At 40.6% G+C, this 19,394-nt stretch overlaps 1 protein-coding gene across 3 annotated transcripts in view; it reads right to left on the bottom strand.

The window, feature by feature from the left end:
- The window catches only part of CEMIP2 (cell migration inducing hyaluronidase 2), a 114,962-nt gene that overhangs the window by 40,569 nt on the left and 54,999 nt on the right, over positions 1-19,394 (bottom strand). For all 3 annotated transcript variants that reach the window (XM_060199693.1, XM_060199692.1, XM_007531243.3), the window contains 4 exons: positions 17,576-17,781; positions 17,138-17,207; positions 10,143-10,271; positions 5,323-5,411 (listed from right to left, as the gene is read on the bottom strand). In XM_060199693.1, the coding sequence (XP_060055676.1) occupies positions 5,323-5,411; positions 10,143-10,271; positions 17,138-17,207; positions 17,576-17,781 (494 nt within the window). The remainder of the gene's footprint in view (positions 1-5,322; positions 5,412-10,142; positions 10,272-17,137; positions 17,208-17,575; positions 17,782-19,394) is intronic.

Raw genomic sequence — 19,394 nt, 5'->3', positions numbered from 1 at the left:
CAAAAGGGAATAAAAAAAAGAGTAGTTATAGAAATAATAGTCAACCCATATCTGTGACCTTGAGAGGAAATACTGCAGTTTCCAAAGGAGAGAAGAAGAACATGGAACTCTGGTGGTAGGAAAGGTAGGGAATTAGACCCGTTTTCTTATAATTTTGTAAATCAATATTAAATCCCTAGTAAAAAATCATTCCACAAAAAAATTAAGTGAAATTCCACAGATGACTCTTGACCTCTCTCCTAAAGATAAATAATGTCTTATTTATGTATTTATTAATTTTTTAAATGTTTTTATTATATTTGTTTATTTTCCCTTTTGTTGCCCTTGTTGCTTTTACTGTTGCTGTTGTTACTGATGTTGTTGTTGTTGGGTAGGACAGAGAGAAATGGAGAGAGGAGGAGAAGACAGAGAGGGGAGAGAAAGACAGACACCTGCAGACCTGCTTCACTGCCTGTGAAGCAACTCCCCTGCAGGTGGGGAGCTGGGGGCTCTAACCGGGATCCTTATACCAGTCCTTTCACTTTGCGCCACATGTGCTTAACCGCTGCACTACCACCCGACTCCCGTATTTATTCATTTTAAGATAGAGAAAGAGAAGGAATGACACCATACCACCAAAGCTTCATTTAATCTGGTGGGAACTGAGCTCAAACATGGATCACAAGCACAGCAAAGTAGCACACATCAAAGTGAACTATTTTGTCAACCCTCAATAAATAATGTTTCATCTGCAAGGGGAAAGAAAGGAAGGAAGAAAGAAGGAGAGAGAGAGAGAGAAAGAGAGAGAGAGAGAGAAAGGAAGGAAGGAAGGAAAGAAGGAAGGAAGAAAGAAGAAAGAAAAAAAAAAAACCCTAGTCACTAGCTGCTTCTGGGTGAAAGGAATGTAGAGAATGAACTGTATTTCCAACAGATACTAGTAGACTGAAATGGGTAGTCGCATCATGAGACATAAAATTGTCACATTTACACTTAGATTATGTCTGTGATATAGTTCAGACTTAAAGTCTGACTCTGAGCTATCACCCACACATCTGGCATTGCGTTGATAGTACTTTTGCAGCTATATTACATAATCAAGAAAATGAGTGGTCTGGGAGGTGGCGCAGTAGATAGGGCTTTGGACTCTCAAGCATGAGGTCCGAGTTCAATCCCCAGCAGCACATGTACCAGAGTGATGTCTGGTTCTTTCTCTCTCTCCTATCATTGCTCATGAATAAATAAATAAAATCTTTAAAAAAAAATTTAAAAAAAAATAAAATGGAATAGTTCTAGAAACAGCATCATTTAAAAGAATTTGACCACTTCCTTCTTTCCTCTTTCCTCCTTCCTTCCTTCCTTCCTTCCTTCCTTCCCTTCCCTTTTCCCTCCTTCCTTCCTTCTTTTCTTTCTTCTTACCAGAGTACTGCTCACCTCTGGCTTATGGTGGTGCTAGGGATTGGAAGACAAGGTATGAAATCCATTTACATAATTATTTTGCTACCTCTCCAACCCTAAAAAGTTTCTAAATGTCATCTGATTTAAGAACATCTGGTTCTTCATTGTGCTATCTTATTTTTTTTCTGAAATTACTACATAATTAAGTCAAGAGATAACCATGTGTTTGGATGCCCTTGATTTTCACCCCTTTGCCCATATAATGTGTTAGCAGTTATGACAATTTTTTATCATCTTCTTTTAAGAAATTCAGTAAGCATTCCAACCCTACTCTTAAGTGTACTCTTCCACAGGCAGTAGTTGGCTCCCATTTTCTTTCTCACTTATAAACGAAATCCTTCATCACTAATAAAGAGGGGTTGTTTTTGTTGTTGTTGTTGTTTGCTTGTTTTTGATTTCTTTATTAAAAGTTTTCTCATCTGTGGATTGCTGTGATTTCATATCCTGAACAGGCAAGGAAAGATTTATCTGACTAGTTGTTGAGTTAACTTTCCTTCTGATGAGGAAACTAAACATCTGGATCCCTGAAGTCTAATGTTCAGTTCATGGGCGGGTTTATTACTCATTTGTTAAGAGTTAGCATTCTTACTCATGGCTGGGTTGCATGAGTAAGTATAGACACATTTTACATAAATTTATACAAAGTAAAATGTATCTGCCATCTGCCAAATAAATTGCAAATTTTCTTCTCTAACTACTTTTTTCACTAACATCTTTCAAATGGAGCCCAGTTTCTTACCAGTCTGTATGCATTTATAAATGGTTAAGAAAAAAATAATGGAGAACAGAGGGAAAAACTCATTATAACATACACTGGGCACAGAATTCTAGGCATTTTGGGTATGGCTTCACTGTTGAGTCAAATTAATCATCAGTGGATGTTGAAATAAACTTACCCATACATACATATGCAAACACTTTTTTTTTGCCTCCAGGGTTATCGCTGGGGCTCGGTGCCTGCATCTTGAATCCACTGCTCCTGAGGGCCATTTTATCCCATTTTGTTGCCCTTGCTGTTGTTTCTACTGTTATTGTTGTTATAGCTGCTGTTGTTGGATAGGACAGAAAGAAATCAAGAAAGGAGGGGAAAACAGAGAGGGGGAGAGAAAGATGGACACCCGCAGACCTGCTTCACCGCTTGTGAAGTGACCCCACTGCAGGTGGGGAGCTGGGGGATCGGACCGAGATCCTTTCGCCGCTCCTTGCTCTTCACGCCATGTGTGCTTAACCCTCTATGCTACCACGCAGTCCTCCTGCCCCCCCCCCCAAACAATTTTTTAAGGCAGAGAAAAAAAGAGTCAACTGTGATATGTTTAAGGATTTCTGTTAATACTAATTCAACAAATCACATAGTGGTGCCAGTTACAAATTCTTAAAACTAAAAAACAAAACTAAAGAGCAGCAGCAGCAACATTCCTACAAAGATGCTTTCTGTTGTCTTGTCAATTAACATTCTTTTCTTAGTTCATAAGTTATTGTCAAATCAATGTGCTCTTTTTTATTCTGAAGTTTAACTTTTCTATTTTTCCATTTCACATCTTACTCAGTTATTAGATGGTGTCCAGTGCCTTCCTTATATTCAATTTAAGTGATGCCCAGTTTCCTGGCACCTCAAATGCTCTGACCCCACTTAAAGAACATCTCAGGTTCAATGTGACCTTTAAAAAATTCTGACAAAGGACTAGACTCTATAACCTGGCAATTGCCCTCTTGGGAATCAATGATTCCTAAGGAATCAAATACTCATCCAAAAAGATCTGTGTATCCCTATGTTCACAGTAGCACAATTTGTAATAGCCAAAACCTGGAAGCAACCTAGGGGTCCAACAACACATGAGTGGCTGAGTAAGTTGTGGTATATATACACAATGGAATACTACTCAATTATTAAAAATGGTGAATTCGGGGGCCTGGTGGTAGCGCAACGGGTTAAGCACACAAAGCATGAAGCGCAAGTACCTGCACAAGGATCCCAGTCCAAGCCCTCAGCTCCCCACCAGCAGGGGGGACATTTCACAACCAGTGAAGCAGGTCTGCAGGTGTCTTTCTGTATCCTCCCTCTCTATCTTCTCCTCCCTTCTCAATTTCTCTGTTCTATCATATAAGAAAATGGAAAAAATGGCCTCCAGGAGCAGTGGATTCATAGTGCTGACACTGAGCCCCAGCAATAACCCTGGAGGCAAAAAAAAAAAAAAAAAAGTATATTAACCTTCTTCATCTCATCTTGGATGGAGCTTGAAGGTATCATGTTTAGTGATATAAGACAGAAAGAAAAGGATGACTATGGGATGATCTCACTCATTCAGAAGTTTAGAAATAAGACCAGACATCTCCATCAGGAACAACACAACAGACCCCTTTGTGGGCTCACATAGGACCATGCCATCAATGTGGATCAACAACAATAGAGAATGTTCCATCCTCCGAAGGGAGGCTGGACAACATACTCTATGCTCCATCTGAGGAAGATGAGTCCTGAAATTGGGGCAGCTTGGAATGTTCCTACTCATGGCCACAGAATGCGAGCTCAGATCTACAGTGATGCAGAGTCACATAGGCTCCTAAACTGAATGTGGGCCCCAGATCCAGGTTCTTGCATCTGATAGCATGTACACTCTAGCGGGTACACAACCACCTGCCCACCCCATGAATAATTTTACTAACTATACTTCCTCATTCTCTCTGAGCTTACAAGTCACTCCTGTGTTGCAAGGCTCCCCCCCTACATCTACATCAAGTCAGTGACCTATTGTGTAGCTGATACTTTATTCCCTTGTGAACAGGGCCTGTAGTCCTTTTCTCTTAAAGGTCCACCAACAGAAAGTATGAAATCTAACACCCTTGAAGCCCTCTAAGTTGGTCAATCAATTTGAAGTATGGAACAGCATGTCCATGGTTCCTACTGAGTAGGACTTTAAGTTGCCCTCTTGTCTGCAATGTTGTATTTCCACTGTTTGGGCATAGCATGTAAGAGAATGCTGTGCTGATCCATGTCCATGACCCACATCTTGCGGCTGCTGGAGGGTCACACAGAACCAAGCTACTTGAGTGTGAAGCTGCAAACAATGCCACCAGAATCAGCTTGATCATTAAGTCTAATCATCAATAGACTTACTGCAATGTTCCACTCTACCCACCAACAATTTGATGTTTTAACTTTCTGGAGACTTCACCAAAACACCTTAGCTAGATATGTATTTTCAACAAATCAGACTGTACTTGAGGCCATACCTGGCCCCCTTTTCAATCTTTCTTTCTTCATGATCCTTTTTTTTTTTCTTTTTTACCTCCAGGGTTATTGTTGGGGCTAGGTGCCTGCACCATGAATCCACTGCTCCTGGAGGCCATTTTTTCCCATTTTCTTGCTCTTGTTCTAGTTATTGTTATTGTTGCCATTGATGTTGTTAGAAAAGACCAAGAGAAATCGAGAGAAGACAGAAGACAGAGGGGGGAGAGAAAGACAGACACCTGCAGACCTGCTTTACCAACTGTGAAGGGACTCCCCTGCAGGTGGGGAGCCGGGGGCTCAAACAGTGATCCTTACACCGGTCTTCACGCTTCATGCCATGTGCACTTAACTCGCTGCACTACTGCCCGATTCCCCATGATCCTTCTCTTTTAGCCACACTAAAACCAATTTATAAGTGTGGGTAAAATAGGAAAGAACTGACTTCTTTGGCAGATCAAAAAGGAGAAAAGCACAGTCCAATTACAGAAGCTAGAATAGCAGAACAACAAATGAAATTTTTTTCCCAAAACCTTCTGCAAATATAAGAAAAAAACTTCAATTTAAATGTGTTAGTGGAGAAAAGAACATAATGGCTTAACTCAGAAAGATTTGCTTTGGCAAGAGATAGCCTGAGCATGGTTTAAAATGTGCAGCTCTACCTTGCACTGTTATCCAAACAGAGGTATTCCCGCGGATCAGCAGCACTGGCGTTGGACGTTTTCACACCTTTGTCAATAAACAAGCCAGCCTGAAAAATACAAAGTTGAATATGAAGTGAATATGATTCCCAAGTTATATTGACATATGTATATATAATGACTGGTGAAGCATAAAAAGTAAAGCATAAATACTATCTACTTGGATACTTTTTATAATTTTACTCTTCTGATAAATATTTTAGTGCTGGGAGATGGGTGGTGGTGCACACATGGTTGAGTACACATGTTACAATGCACAAGGACTCAGGTTCAAGCCCCCAGCCCCCACCTGCATGGGGAAAACTTTGCCACTAGTGAAGCAGCGCTGCAGAAGTTGAACAAAAAAAAAAAAATCAAAAGATTAAACACTAAGCAGAATTTGGACTGGAATTGGTATATTGCACCAAAGTAAGAGACTCTGGGGGTGGGGTGGGGGGGTGGAGTTCAGGTCCTGGAACATTATGGCAGAGGACCTAGTGGGGGTTATATTGTTATGTGGAAAACTTAGAAATGTTATGCATGTACAAACTATTGTATTTACTGTCGAATGTAAGACATTAATCCTCCAATAAAGAAACAAAATTAAAAAGAAAAGAAAGGAAGGAAGGAAGGAAGGAAGGAAGGAAGGGAGGGAGGGAGGGAGGGAGGGAGGAAGGAAGGAAGGAAGGAAGGAAGGGAGAAAGAAAGAAAAGAAAGCAACTGAAGAATCCAGAACACCCAAGAATATGGAGATGCGAGAGAAGGTGGCACCTGGAAGAACAAAGCATCTTGGGTATACCAAAAGGGCATGGATGGAGGGAGAAAAGGCAAAGGCGGCTCAGGAGAAGCAAATGCCAATGAGGGAGAATCAATTCACTGAAGAGTCAAGCAATTTCATCAGCTTCTCCTATTTCTTTTTCTTTCTTTCTTACCCCACCCCCCTTTTTTGTTCCAATAGGGAGCTACATCCTAGCCCCACAATCCTCGCATTTTACCAAAGAACATACTGGTCTCAAGGTGGATAGTGAATTGCAAAGAATAAGAAAGGAAAGAATTGAAAATGCTCAGGGCCTGGCATTTTGTGGTGCACCTGGTTAAGCGCTCACATTACAGTGCACAAGGACCTGTGTTCAAGCCCCTGGTCCCCACCTGCAGGAGGAAAGCTTCACAAGTGGTAAAGTAAAGTTGCAGGTGTCTCTCTGTCTCTCTGTCTCTCTCCCTCTTTTCCCCTCCCCTCCCAATTTCTCTATGTCCTTAAATAAAAGATTTAAAAAACAAAGGAAGACAGTAAAGGAAGAAAAAAGTGAGAGAGAGAAATCACATGTGACTACAATAAACGCAGAGAAGAAATACAGATGATAAAGACTCAAGGCTTTCTTACAAGATAGAACTGATACCATTTAGTAATTAATACACCAAGAGAGACAAAGCAATGAAGGTTTGTGTGTTTTCAATTTGGAATATTAACTGAATAGTGATTTCTCCACTGAAACTGGCTGGGGAACTGGGCTGGGGCTAAAATTAAAGATGTTTGCTTTTGAGCACATTTATGTGAACTAGTTGCCAGCTGATAAGGCACAAGCAACAAAAGGCACAGGGCTCGGTGTCTGTGTATTTCTGACTGATGCAAAGGTAACAGATCATTCTCAGTAAGCCCCAAGAGTCAGTTTCCTTTAACTATAAAGACACTCTTCTGGCTAGTTATTCCCGAATATAACTAATGAAAACCAAACAACTCATGCATTCCATAGACTGAATATTTGTGTAACTGAGGTCCTCATGGTATTTAACATTAAAAAATGGGGGTGGGGGGGTTAAAAAAAAAGATGTGGTCTGGGAGGTGGTGCAGTAGATAAAGCATCGGACTCTCAAGCAGAAGGTCTTAAGTTTAATCCCCGGCAGCACATATGCCAGAGTGATGTCTGGTTCATTCTTTCTCTCCTCCTATCTTTCTCATTAATAAATAAATAAATCTTTTAAAAAGAAAGAAAGAAAGGAAGGAAGAAAGAAAGGAAGGAAAGAAGAAAAGAAAGTGGAAGCCAAGTGGTGGTGCACTCAGTTAACACACATAGTACCATGCGCAAGGACCCTGGTTCAAGCCCCCACTCCCCATCTGCAGGGAGGGAGGCTTCACAAGTAGTGAAGCAAGTCTGCATGTGTCTCTCTTTCTCCTCTTTCTCCCCATCTTCTCTCAATTTCTCTGTCCTAACCAATAAGAGATAGAAACAAAAAGAAATTTATAAAAAAAAAAAAAAAAAACCCTCTTAGATCTAAATGTTTTATACCACTAACCAATAAGATGTTGGGTATTTTCACTTTTCAAATGCCATTTATAATAGTTGTCAGCTCTAACAGCTCACAAAAAAAAAAAAAATTCTGTGCAGTTTTTCCTCTCTATTCATCAGGTGATTTTAAATTCCAATCAAAGCACACTTGGGCTTTTCAAAGGTCCTCTAAATATCATATGTCGGGCATTAAGCCAGCCCCCCCATCCTGCATTGCTGATAGTATGGCCTATTTACATAATCATAGTTTTGCCTGAAAGATCCCCACCCATTGATCTATCTTCTTTCTACCTCAAGACCCGCCCTGCCTGCAGGGTAACAACATTAATCCCACCAATTAAAACCATCGCAACAGTTGCTAAGGAAGTACTACCTTCCCAGGGTGCCTTTTTCCTTTCTTTACCCCCTTTCCTAGCCATTTCCATTTCCAACTTGCCACTTCCGGTTTTATCCTATAAAAAGCCACTTCTGTTTCTGATTTCTCTTTTCTCTGTGTCTGGACCTGGAGGAGGGCAGGCATGCGACAGGGAGGCGGACACCAGCCATTGTAGTTTGGCGCCATGTGGCTTAACCCACTGTGCTTACACCCTACTCTGGAGCTCCCGCATGAATAAAGAATTGTATTATCATGCCACCACGAGTTCCTGGTCTCTCTCCTGCAATGCGAGCCTGGCACCATAAATGAGTATTAGTGGCACTTTGATCTAAGGGCCATCAGGGTAAAGAGTCTTGACATAGCCTCATGTATTTTTTAAAGTATCTTATCTATTTATTTATTACTGGATAGAGACAAAGCTAAATTAAAAGGGAAGGGGGAGGAAGAGAGAGGGAAGGAAATGGAGATACACCTGCAGCCCTGTGAAGCTTTCCCCTGCAGGTGGGAACCAGAGGGTTGAACTTATGTCCTTGCACACTGTAATGTGTGTGCTTAGCCAGGAACACTACCACCTGGCCCCTTCCTTTCATACCTTTAAAGAAGATATTAATGAGAACTAAGCATTTATCAGCAGGAGATGTGATATGTGTGTGACGTGTATGTGATGTGTGTGTGTCTGCGCGTGTGTGCTGAGGTGTGGAAAGGGGAGAGCACACCAAACGCTTTGGGAATTGGATCTCCTACAGGGTTTCTTATTTACTTGACCCAGAGCATTTTAAATCCTGTCAAATGTTCTTAAGCAACATGTTTACTACTCAAATACTGAGTATTAAATGTCCAAAGTTACTCTATCACTGCTGGGAGATGAAAGCAGAGAAGTTTGTTTCTTAGCCACCAAAAGCCCAATTCTGCAGTGTGTATATTCCAAAAGACATGTGATGATGATATTAAAGATTGAAAAGAGGGTAAGAGAAGTGGAAGGAACAGGAAGAGGATGAAGTCTTGTAGATCATCTTCATTGTTATGATTCTTTTTTAATTTTTTATTTATTTTAATGAGAAAGAGAGCGAAAGAGAGAGAGAGAGAGAAGGGAGGAAGAGGGAGAGGGAGAGGGAGAGGGAGAGGGAGAGGGAGAGGGAGAGGGAGAGGGAGAGGGAGAGGGAGAGGGAGAGAAACTGAGGGGTGGAGTGCAGTCCAGAGCTCTGCTCAGCTCTGGCTGATGGTGGTGCTGGGGACTGAACCTGAGACCTCAGAATCTCAGGCAGGAAAGCCTTTTGCAGAATCATTACACTGTCTCCCCAGCCACACACTGTTATAATTATTCAGATCACCTGAACACATATTTGTGGGCATTTATTCCTGTGCACAAGGAAGGATTAGTGTCTACTTTTTTTTTTTTTTTTGGCCTCCAGGGTTATTGCTCGGGCTCAGTGCCTGCACTACAAATCCACTGCTCCTGGAGGCCATTTTTTTCCATTTTGTTGCCCTTGTTGTTGTTGTTGTTATTATTATTGCTCTTGTTGTTGGATAAGATGGAGAGAAATCAAGAGAGGAGGGGAAGACAGAGGGGGAGAGAAAGATAGACACCTGCAGACCTGCCTCACCACTTGTGAAACGAATCCCCTACAGGTGGGGAGCCGGGGCATCCTGATGCTGGTCCTTGTGCTCTCCGACATGTGCACTTACCAGCTGCACTATTGTCTAGCCCCCGACTTCTTTTCTTTGTGACACCAGGTTATCTATCACACTCGGACCCTGCACAATAAATCTAGTACTCCTAGTGGGCTTTATTTTCATTTTTCTTTTTGAAACAGTGAGGAAGAGAAAGACAGGGAATAAGAGAGAGAAAGAGAGCAACAGGTAGGCAGACAAGACAGACAACTGGAGTATTGCTCCAGCAGTTATGAAGCCTCCCCTTGCAGGTGGGGACAAGAGGCTTAAACCCAGGTCCTTGCACATGAGTAATGTAAGCTCTCTACAGGGTACACCACCACCCAGCCCCTAACATATCCACTTTTTAAATTACCGACTACTTTCTCAAATGACTGACAAGTTCTTCCCCAAACTAACATTTCTCATTTGTAAGCACAGTCGTTAACCTCAAAGTAATATGTTCTTATTGTTAATGCTGAGGAACCTACCTTAAAATTTGAGTGAACCCTGTTGTTATAAAATATGCCCAATGGAGTGAGTTCTGGTTTTGCTAACATCTGCAGTCCACTGGATTCCCCAGTAGGTTCTTTGTGGAATAAGTGCCATATCCCAGCATCCTATAATTGAAAAGGCAAGGTCATTAAAAGCCTCATTTCTCAAAGTTAGTCAATGACATGCCCTACTTACTACAAACTCACAAGTGAGTTTAATCTCTTCAACATGACTTTTTATTATTTCAGGTTCAGAACTAATTATAAAAAGCTCTACATTTACCTAGCACCTTCAAAGCAGTTATACAAAGGCTGGGAGACATTTTAGCCTATTTGAGCATGGGCCTTGCATGCCAGAGACCCTAAAGACCACAGGTTCAATCCCCAATATAGCTATATACCAGAGTTGACTATTGTCCTGGTCTAAACTCTCTCCCTCAAAATAAATAAATACTTTAAAAAATTATATATGTAGGGAGTCAGGTGGTAACACAGTGGGTTAAGCACATGTGGCACAAAGCACAAGGACTGGCATAAGGATCCTGGTTCGAGCCCCCGGCTCCCCACCTGCAGGGGAGTCGCTTCACAAGCAGTGAAGCAGGTCTGCAGGTGTCTATCTTTCTCTCCCCATCTCTGTCTTCCCCTCCTCTCTCCATTTCTCTCTGTCCTATCCAACAACGACGACATCAATAATAACTACAACAATAATAAAACGACAAGGGAAATGAAAAGGTAATAAATATAAAAAATATTTTAAAATTATATATGTATATAATTTATTTTTTCTTTTTTAATTTTTTAATATTTATTTATTTATTTTCCCTTTTGTTGCCTTTGTCTTTTATTGTTGCTGTAGTTACTATTGTTATTGATGTCATGGTTGTTAGGACAGAGAGAAATGGAGAGAGGAGGGGAAGAGAGAGAGGGGGAGAGAAAGACATCTGCAGACCTGTGTCATCGCCTGTGAAGCAACTCCCCTGCAGGTGGGGAGCTGGGGCCTCGAACCACGATCCTTAGCCGGTCCTTGCGCTTCACACCACGTGCACTTAACCCAATGGCTACCACCCGACTCCCTCTTTTTTTTTTTTAATATTTACTTATTCCCTTTTTGTTGCCCTTGTTGTAGTTATTATTGTTGTTGCTGTTGTTGACATTGTTGTTGTTGGATAGGACAGAGAAATGGAGAGAGGAGGGGAAGACAGAGGGAGAGAAAGACAGACACCTGCAAACATACTTTATGGCTTGTGAAGCAACTCCCCTGCAGGTGGGGATCCAGGGGCTCAAACTGGGATCATTATACCGGTCCTTACGCTTTGTGCCCACCTGGCTTAACCCGCTGAGCTACCGTCCAACTGCCATATAATTCAATTTTAAGTGTGTCTGTAGGATCTGGTAAGGATTAGAAATAGCTGGCTAATCACAACATTTTCCCCCCAAAATAACTGTCATCATTCTCTACTTTTAAAAGTTTTGTAAAATTAAGACAAACCAAACAAGCCTTCAACTCTCATGTGACCAGGACAGCACAGCCTTTTAGTAATAGAGGCTTTTTTTCCGTTTACCTAGACCTGATCAATAAATGAGTCATACCTATTAAAGAACTATCTGCCAAACATGCAGAGCTCACTGACTTCTTTCAAACAACTCCAATACCCTTCCTGTCCTGAGGCAAAATTTTGCCAAAGGAAAGAAAAAAAAATCACCACACACATGAATCAAGATGCTGTCTCAAACTGGATCCTGTCTGTTCAATTTCAGTAATACTGACCTTAACTGGGGCAACAGAATACTGAAAGACAGAGGAAAAGGAAATAAAAAATAAAAGGGAAGAAAGGAAGAAAAAAAAGAGAGAAAGAGAGAAAGAAAGGGAGAGGAAGAGGAAATGAAGGGAAGGAAGGAAGGAAGGAAAGAAGGAAGGAGGAGAGAGAGGGAAAGAGGAAAGAAAGGAAGGGGTAGAAGAACAAGAGAGAAAAGAAAAAGGAGATAGAAAAAGAGGGAAAGACTGTCACTCCAAGTGAGACAAAAATCAAAATGAAATGGGTTTAGTATCTTGAGACAATGTTTTTTATTTTTACAACCTAAATAAACCTTAGCTCAATGTAAAAGCAGCTTCACATTATGCAATCTTGATTGCATAGACTGCTAAAATTTAAACATCCTGTTCAAAAGAATGGTATTGATTCATATTTGGCAAACTTATTTAGTGTCCACTATGGGCCAGGTATACAGTGAGATTCTTCTCAAAGAATTCATAGTCTACTGAGAAATAAATAATTAAGGTACAGAGTACGTACTACTGAGCTGTTGGAAAAGTTGTGACATTTTTCTATGTTTTTCTATGCAAAAATGTGTCTTGGGGGTCGCACTGTAGCGCAGCAGGTTAAGCCCACATGGCATGAACTTGAGTACCGGTGTAAGGATCCCAGTTCAAGCCCCAACACCCCACCTGCAGGGGAGCCATTTCACAGGTGGTGAAGCAGGTCTGCAGGTGTCTTTCTCCCCCATCTCTGTTTTCCCCTCCTTTCTCCATTTCTCTCTGTCCTATCCAGCAACAACGACATCAATAACAGCAATAATAATAACCACAACAATGATAAAAACAAAAGCAACAAAAAGGAAAAATAAATAAATTAAATATTTGAAAAAAATGTGTCTTGACTTTTCTGACAGCTCAATACCATATTCAGTATTCAATACCAATACTCATCATCAAATACCAATATTCATAAAAACCATTAAAGGATAAGCAGGAAGAGATATAAATTGTGGAAAGCATATACACATCAAAATGAATGCAATCTTTAATATCTTCTCATCGAAATGAATGCAGTACTAAGTATTTCTCCTGATGAAAGTTTACAGATCAGAATAATAAAACAAACTACTCTGAAAAAAAAAGTGTTTTGCCTCCTTAACTTATTTGGGCACAGACAGAGAGCAAATAGAAGACATGGGGAACTCTCAAGAAGGTTCTAGATCAGAGGCACACAAACTGAAGACATCAAAATCTTCCCAAGATGCAGTGGGGCCAGGGAATGGGGCCAGGTGATGGAGATGGGCAGGTGAGAGCAGCAGTCGTTTCCTATTAAACACTGTGGTGTTGAAACAGGTAAAGGGAGCTTTGTGAAAGGCCGTGGAAAGGTACAGGAAAGAAAGGGTTTGGTTTACTTTGGAAGAAAAAGCTTTACCAAAATTTTATTGGTGCTCTACTGAAACAGTTTTCTAGACAGAATAAAAAGAAAGAATGTACACCAAATGGAGTAAAAGCAGAAAACAACTTCTTTTTCTAACTTGGTCCCCACTAAGATTCTTTTTTTTTTAAACTTTTAAAAAATATATTTATTTATTTATATATTTATTTTCCCTTTGTTTTTGCCCTTGTTGTTTTATTGTTGTAGTCATTATTGTTGTTGTTATTGATGCCTTCGTTGCTGGATAGGACAGAGAGAAATGGAGAGAGGAGGGGGAGACAGGGAGAGAGAAAGATAGACACCTGCAGACCTGCTTCACCGCTTGTGAAGCGACTCCCCTGCAGGTGGGAAGCTGGGGGCTTGAACCGAGACCCAGTCCTTGTGCTTTGCGCCACCTGCGCTTAACCGCTGCGCTACCGCCCGACTCCCACTAAGATTCTTTGACACCCTCACCTGGTCTTTCCTATGAACTATCAACAATTTACCTTTTTTTTTTTTTTTAAACCAAAGCACTGCTCATCTCTGGCTGAGGACTGAACCTGAGAACTTTGGTGGCTCAGGCATGAAAGTCTTTCGCAGGGAGTTGGACGGTAGCGCGGTGGGTTAAGTGCACATGGCACAAAGCACAAGGACTGGCTTAAGGATCCTGGTTCGAGCCCCACAGGCTCCCCACCTGCAGGGCAGTCGCTTCACAAGCTGTGAAGCAGTTCTGCAGGTATCTATCTTTCTCTCCCCCTCTCTGTCTTCACCTCCTCTCTCCATTTCTCTCTGTCCTATCCAACAATGAGGACATCAATAACAACAACAACAACAATAATAACTACAAGGATAAAACAAGGATAACAAAAGGGAATAAATAAATAAATATTTTTTTAAAGTCTTTTGCAAAAACATTATGCTCTCTTGCTTACCCTGCAATTTGCTTTGAGCTACAACCCATGACTTTTGAATTTTTTTTCTGGAATTTCTGCTCTGGCTATTCATTTGTTAAGGATAAGAAGTCACAATTTGACTCTGGGGTAACACTGCATACCAATCTCAGGGTCATCTTTACTCAAAAGTTTATCTGAAAATTAGAATCTCTCAGCACAAACTTCCTATGAGCTCAACAAAATAGCTGATAAGAAATGAATGGATGGATTAAATGCTCATGTCTCTGATCTCCTGCCAAATGCTGTTTTCTGGTCCTAGAAAATAGCTCACTTGGATAGGGAGCTGCTCTGCCATGTGGGCAACCCAGGTTCAAGCTCAGCACCCACCACATTGAAGTAAACACTAGCTGCTTGCTTTCACTCTCTCTGTCTCCCTATATCTTAATATATATAATAAACATTATATATATATATATATATATGTTATATATTTATAGCAGGGGATAGGTTATGCAAAAAGATTCTCATGCTTATGACTTCAAAGTTCCAAATTCAATCCTCTATAAACCATAAACCAGAGCTAAGCAGTGCACTAGTATAATAATAATAATAATAATAATAATGTTTCTTTTTTTAAAAAATCAAGGGCACAGATTCACCCAGAGATATCCACTTCCTAGTGATCTCACAGAAATAGTACCTTCAACTTTTACCTCATCCAAGGAGACATTAGGTATACCTATCATTTATAGAATGTAATAGGTATGAGGCATGAACTTAAGCATTTAAGTATTACTGCCAACCTCTCATCTCTGTCGTGCTGCTTTAAAATAGGCATAATAACCATAGCATTGTCTTGAGAATTTGTCTTCATGTTATAAATAGTTTCAAATCTTACTCAATTATAAATCTAAGTATCTCCAAGCTTATCTAGGTCACTTCTGGCATCCAAAGATAATTATTCTCTTAAGCTAACTTTGTACTTAATAAACAGTTTAAGCCAAATGATTTTGTTTACCGACTTTATCAAAGAGATGAAATTCCCAAGTGTACATGATCTGTGTATTTAACAAAAAAGAGTGTGTTGTGGGAGTCGGGTGGTAGTGCAACAGGTTAAGCGACACCGGCTCCCCCATGCAGTGGAGTTGCTTCACAGGCAGTGAAGCAGGTCTGCAGGTGTCTTATCTTTCTCTCCCCTCTATGTCTTCCCTTCCTCTCTCCATTTCTGTCCTATCCAACAACGACAACATTAATAACAATAATAAAAAAACAAGGGCAACAAAAGGAAAAATAAGTAAATAAATGTACCTATGTGTCAACAACTGTACTGTAAACTATTAACCATGTAATAAACTATATAAAAAAATCTAGGAGATCATTGTTAGTATTATATAGTCTGTATACCAAACAAATTAAAAGATAAACATATATTAGGCCAAATATATAAGTGATCCTATGATTCAGCATTAGAAGCTGAAATGTCTGAATAAACAAAAAGTGTGTTGTATGACTAGAGTGACAACTGTCACAGTAATCTGCAGAATAACCCATTCCTATTTAAAAAATAAGTAAGTAAATAAAACCGAAGGCCTTCTTTGTTCAACAACACCTATAACCACCACACACAGTTAGTTAATTGCCCAAATGGAACTTTAAGGTAAGCAAGAAGGGTTGCACAAAGGGGCTGAGAAGTGTTGCACTGGGTTGTGTATATAGCATGAAGCGCAGGGACTGCTGCCGCAAACTTGTTCAAGCCTCTGGCTCCCCACTTGCAGGGATGTCACTTCACAAGCGGTGGAGCAGGTCTGCAGGTGTCTTTCTCTCCCCTGCTCTATCTTCCCCATCTCTCTCAATTTCTTTCTGTCCTATCCAGCAACAACAAAATGGAAAAAATCGCTGCCAGGAAGAATGGATTCATCGTGCAGGCACCAAGCCCCATCGATACCCTGGAGGCAAAAGCGCAGTGGGTTAAGTGCACGTGGCGCAAAGCACAAGAACTGGCCTAAAGATTCCAGTTCAAGCCCCTGGCTCCCCACCTGCAGGGGAGTCGCTTCACAAACAGTGAAGCAGGTCCACAGGTGTCTGTCTTTCTCTCCCCCCTCTGTCTTCCCCTCCTCTCTCCATTTCTCTCTATCCTATCGAACAACGACGACATCAATGACAACAACAATAATAACTACAACAATAAAACAACAAGGGCAACAAAATGGAATAAATAAATATTTTTTAAAAAGAAAAAAGAAAGGTGGGGTTAGATAGCATAATGGCTATGCAAACATACTCTCATGCCTAAGGCTTAGTCAAGTCCCAGGTTCAATCCCCTACTCCACCATAAGCCAGAGCTGAACAGTGCTCTGGTTAAAAAAAGAAAGAAAAAGAAAAAGAAAAAAGAAAAGAAAGGTTGCATACAACACACTACAAACACATTCAGGAGATGGCAGTGATAACCTTCAAGATAAGCATGCCTCTCTCCCGCACGAGGTGTCCTGTCTCAACTAGCCTCACAGATATGAATGGACAACATGATTCAACATAGACAAAAGAGAGCTGAGGAGATAGCATAGTCGTTCTGCAAAAGACTTTGATGCCTGAGGCTCTAAATGTCCAGGTTCAATCTCCAGCATGGCCATAAGCCAGAGCTGAGCAGTGTATTGGTGTCACAGTCTAAGCCTTTCTTACTGTATGTCTTTCTCATCAAAATAAAGTAAATAAAATATTAAAAATAATAATAAGAAAAAAAAACTCAACCATACCCTGCTCACAACAGTACAAAAAAAATGTCGGTGCATACTACTGTCACATATGCTACTTACACGTATGCCATAGGAATTGTAATAAATACACACACACACACACACACACACACACACACACACACACACACACACACACTTTAACAAAAAGCCAACAGCACCTTAACAAGATTTACCTGTGAGCCTGCAGCTGCATTATTAATCAGATTATTGTTGGGATGAGCAATCCAGAAGGTTGAAACAGCCCTGCAAGACATATGTAGGTGATTTTAAAAAACTCTTCATGAAAAATTACTAAATACTCATTAAATAAAGACTTCCTTTATACCACTGGGTGGTGACACACCCAGTAGATTGCACAGGTTACAATGAGCAAGGACACAGGTTTAAGCATCCAGTCCCCCCGCCCTGACATGCAAGGAGGAAGCTTCAAGAGTGCTGAAGCAGGTCTGCAGGTGTCTCTCTGTCTCCTCTTCCTGCTTGATTTTTGTCTCTATACAATAAATCAAAAAAAATTTTTTTAAAGACTTCTCTCAGAATCCCCCCCCCACCCTGCCCCCACTAGTCAATAATCTTGACTGCTACCAGAGTTTGCAGATCTGTCTGATACTCACATGCAGTCAGTGGAAGGGACAGGAACATAATTTCCAAACACTCGGTCCCGCATGGCAGTACACACAGAGTTATTCCGGTCAGTGGGGAGGAGAGTGGCTGGCTTGGTGAGCAGACCCAAATTGTGGAACAAAGTATTTCTCTGTTCAATGCCGTCCTCCAAAAAGAAACAATGGCCTAGTGTGTCAAACCCAATGGTGTCTCTGATCTGCAGAAATGCAAGTATATAAAATGCTGTTGGTGACAAGGCTGACGGCAGTGTAAGTGACAAGAGCTACTCAAGGGAAGCATGCTTGGTATAAATGCAGAAAGAAAGAAAGAAAGAAAGAAAGAAAGAAAGAAAGAAAGAAAGAAAGAAAGAAAGAAAGAAAGAAAGAAAGAAAGAAAGAAAGAAAGAAAGAAAGAAAGAAAGAAAGAGAGAGAGAGAGAGAAAGAAAGAAAGAGAAAGAAAGGAAGGAAGGAAGGAAGGAAGGAAGGAAGGAAGGAAGGAAGGTGGCAGTCCTAAAGGGAGCTGATGGGGTCATGTCAAATTCCAGATTTCAGTAATCTCTTCTTCAGAGAATTCTTTGGGTACGCCCAAAAATAAGGCTTTTGGGCTGGCAACATAAGCATCCTGATAGTGTACTGCTTTGCCATGTGCACAAGATCCAGGTTATAGCACAGCCTACACAGCACTGATGGGAGCTACCATGCTCTCTATGTCTGTCTTTAAAAAAAAAAAAAAAAAAAAAAGCAGGCTCTACTTGAAGGAATCATGTTAAGTGAAATAAACTAGAAAGAGAAGAATGACTATGGGATGACCTTACTCATAGACAGAAGTTGAGAAATAAGATCAGAAGGGAAACACAAAGCAGAACTTGGACTGGGTTTGGTGTACTGCACCAAAGTAAAGGACTTGGCAGGGGGCAGGTGGGCGATGGAAGGGGATGCTTTCAGGTCCTGGCGTATGGTGGTGGAGGAGGACCTAGGCCGGGGATGAGAGTGTTTCTCAGAAAACAGAAATTTTACACATGTACCAACAACTATACTTACATTTTACTGTGAACCATTAATTCCCCCAATAAAATATATATTAAAAAAATGTAGATCAATCATAGTAGTTTGATCCTTGATTTAGTGCTTATATTTAATTTACCTCTTATAAAAAATAAATAAAATTAAAAAGTAGGTTTGAGGGCCAGGTAGTGGCACACACACATTACAGTACACAAGGACCTGGGTTTCCCACCTGTAGGCAGGAAGTTTCACAAGTGGTGAAGCAGTGCTGCAGGTGTCTATCTCCCTCTTTATGTCTCCCTCTCCCCTCTCTCTGTCCTATTAAAAAAAAAAATGATGACCCCAATAATAAACAGAAGTTGAGAAAGAATAACAGAAAGGGAAACTCAAAGCAGGATCTGACTAAATTTGGGGTAGGGCACCAAAGTAAAAATCCTGGGTTAAGGGTGAGGGTGGATGTTCAGCTTCATTAGGGGGGAGGGGACACTTTCTTTTGGTGGTGGGAATGGTGTTTATGTACACTTCCATTAATTAGTAGTCATATAAATCACTATTTAAGTAATATGAGAGGGGGAAAACTGATTGAATGTCTCAAACTTTTTAAAACACAGACTGAGTCTTTTTAATACATAGACTGAGTCTTTGATATGTTGGCTCTCTTAAAAGCTTAGATCAGGGAGAACAGAAGCAACTGGTGGCATAGCTATATGCAAATAATGTCAAAGGAAATAAAATATGGTGATGTTGTGTATGATACAGCAAATCCTAACAAAGTTAACCCAATTGCCAAATAATGTGATTATAGCAATAACTATTGTCTTCTTA

This window comes from Erinaceus europaeus, chromosome 10 (genome assembly GCF_950295315.1).
Source record: "Erinaceus europaeus chromosome 10, mEriEur2.1, whole genome shotgun sequence".
Classification (NCBI taxonomy): Eukaryota; Metazoa; Chordata; class Mammalia; order Eulipotyphla; family Erinaceidae; genus Erinaceus; species Erinaceus europaeus.
This window is presented reverse-complemented; position numbering and strand designations above follow the sequence as displayed.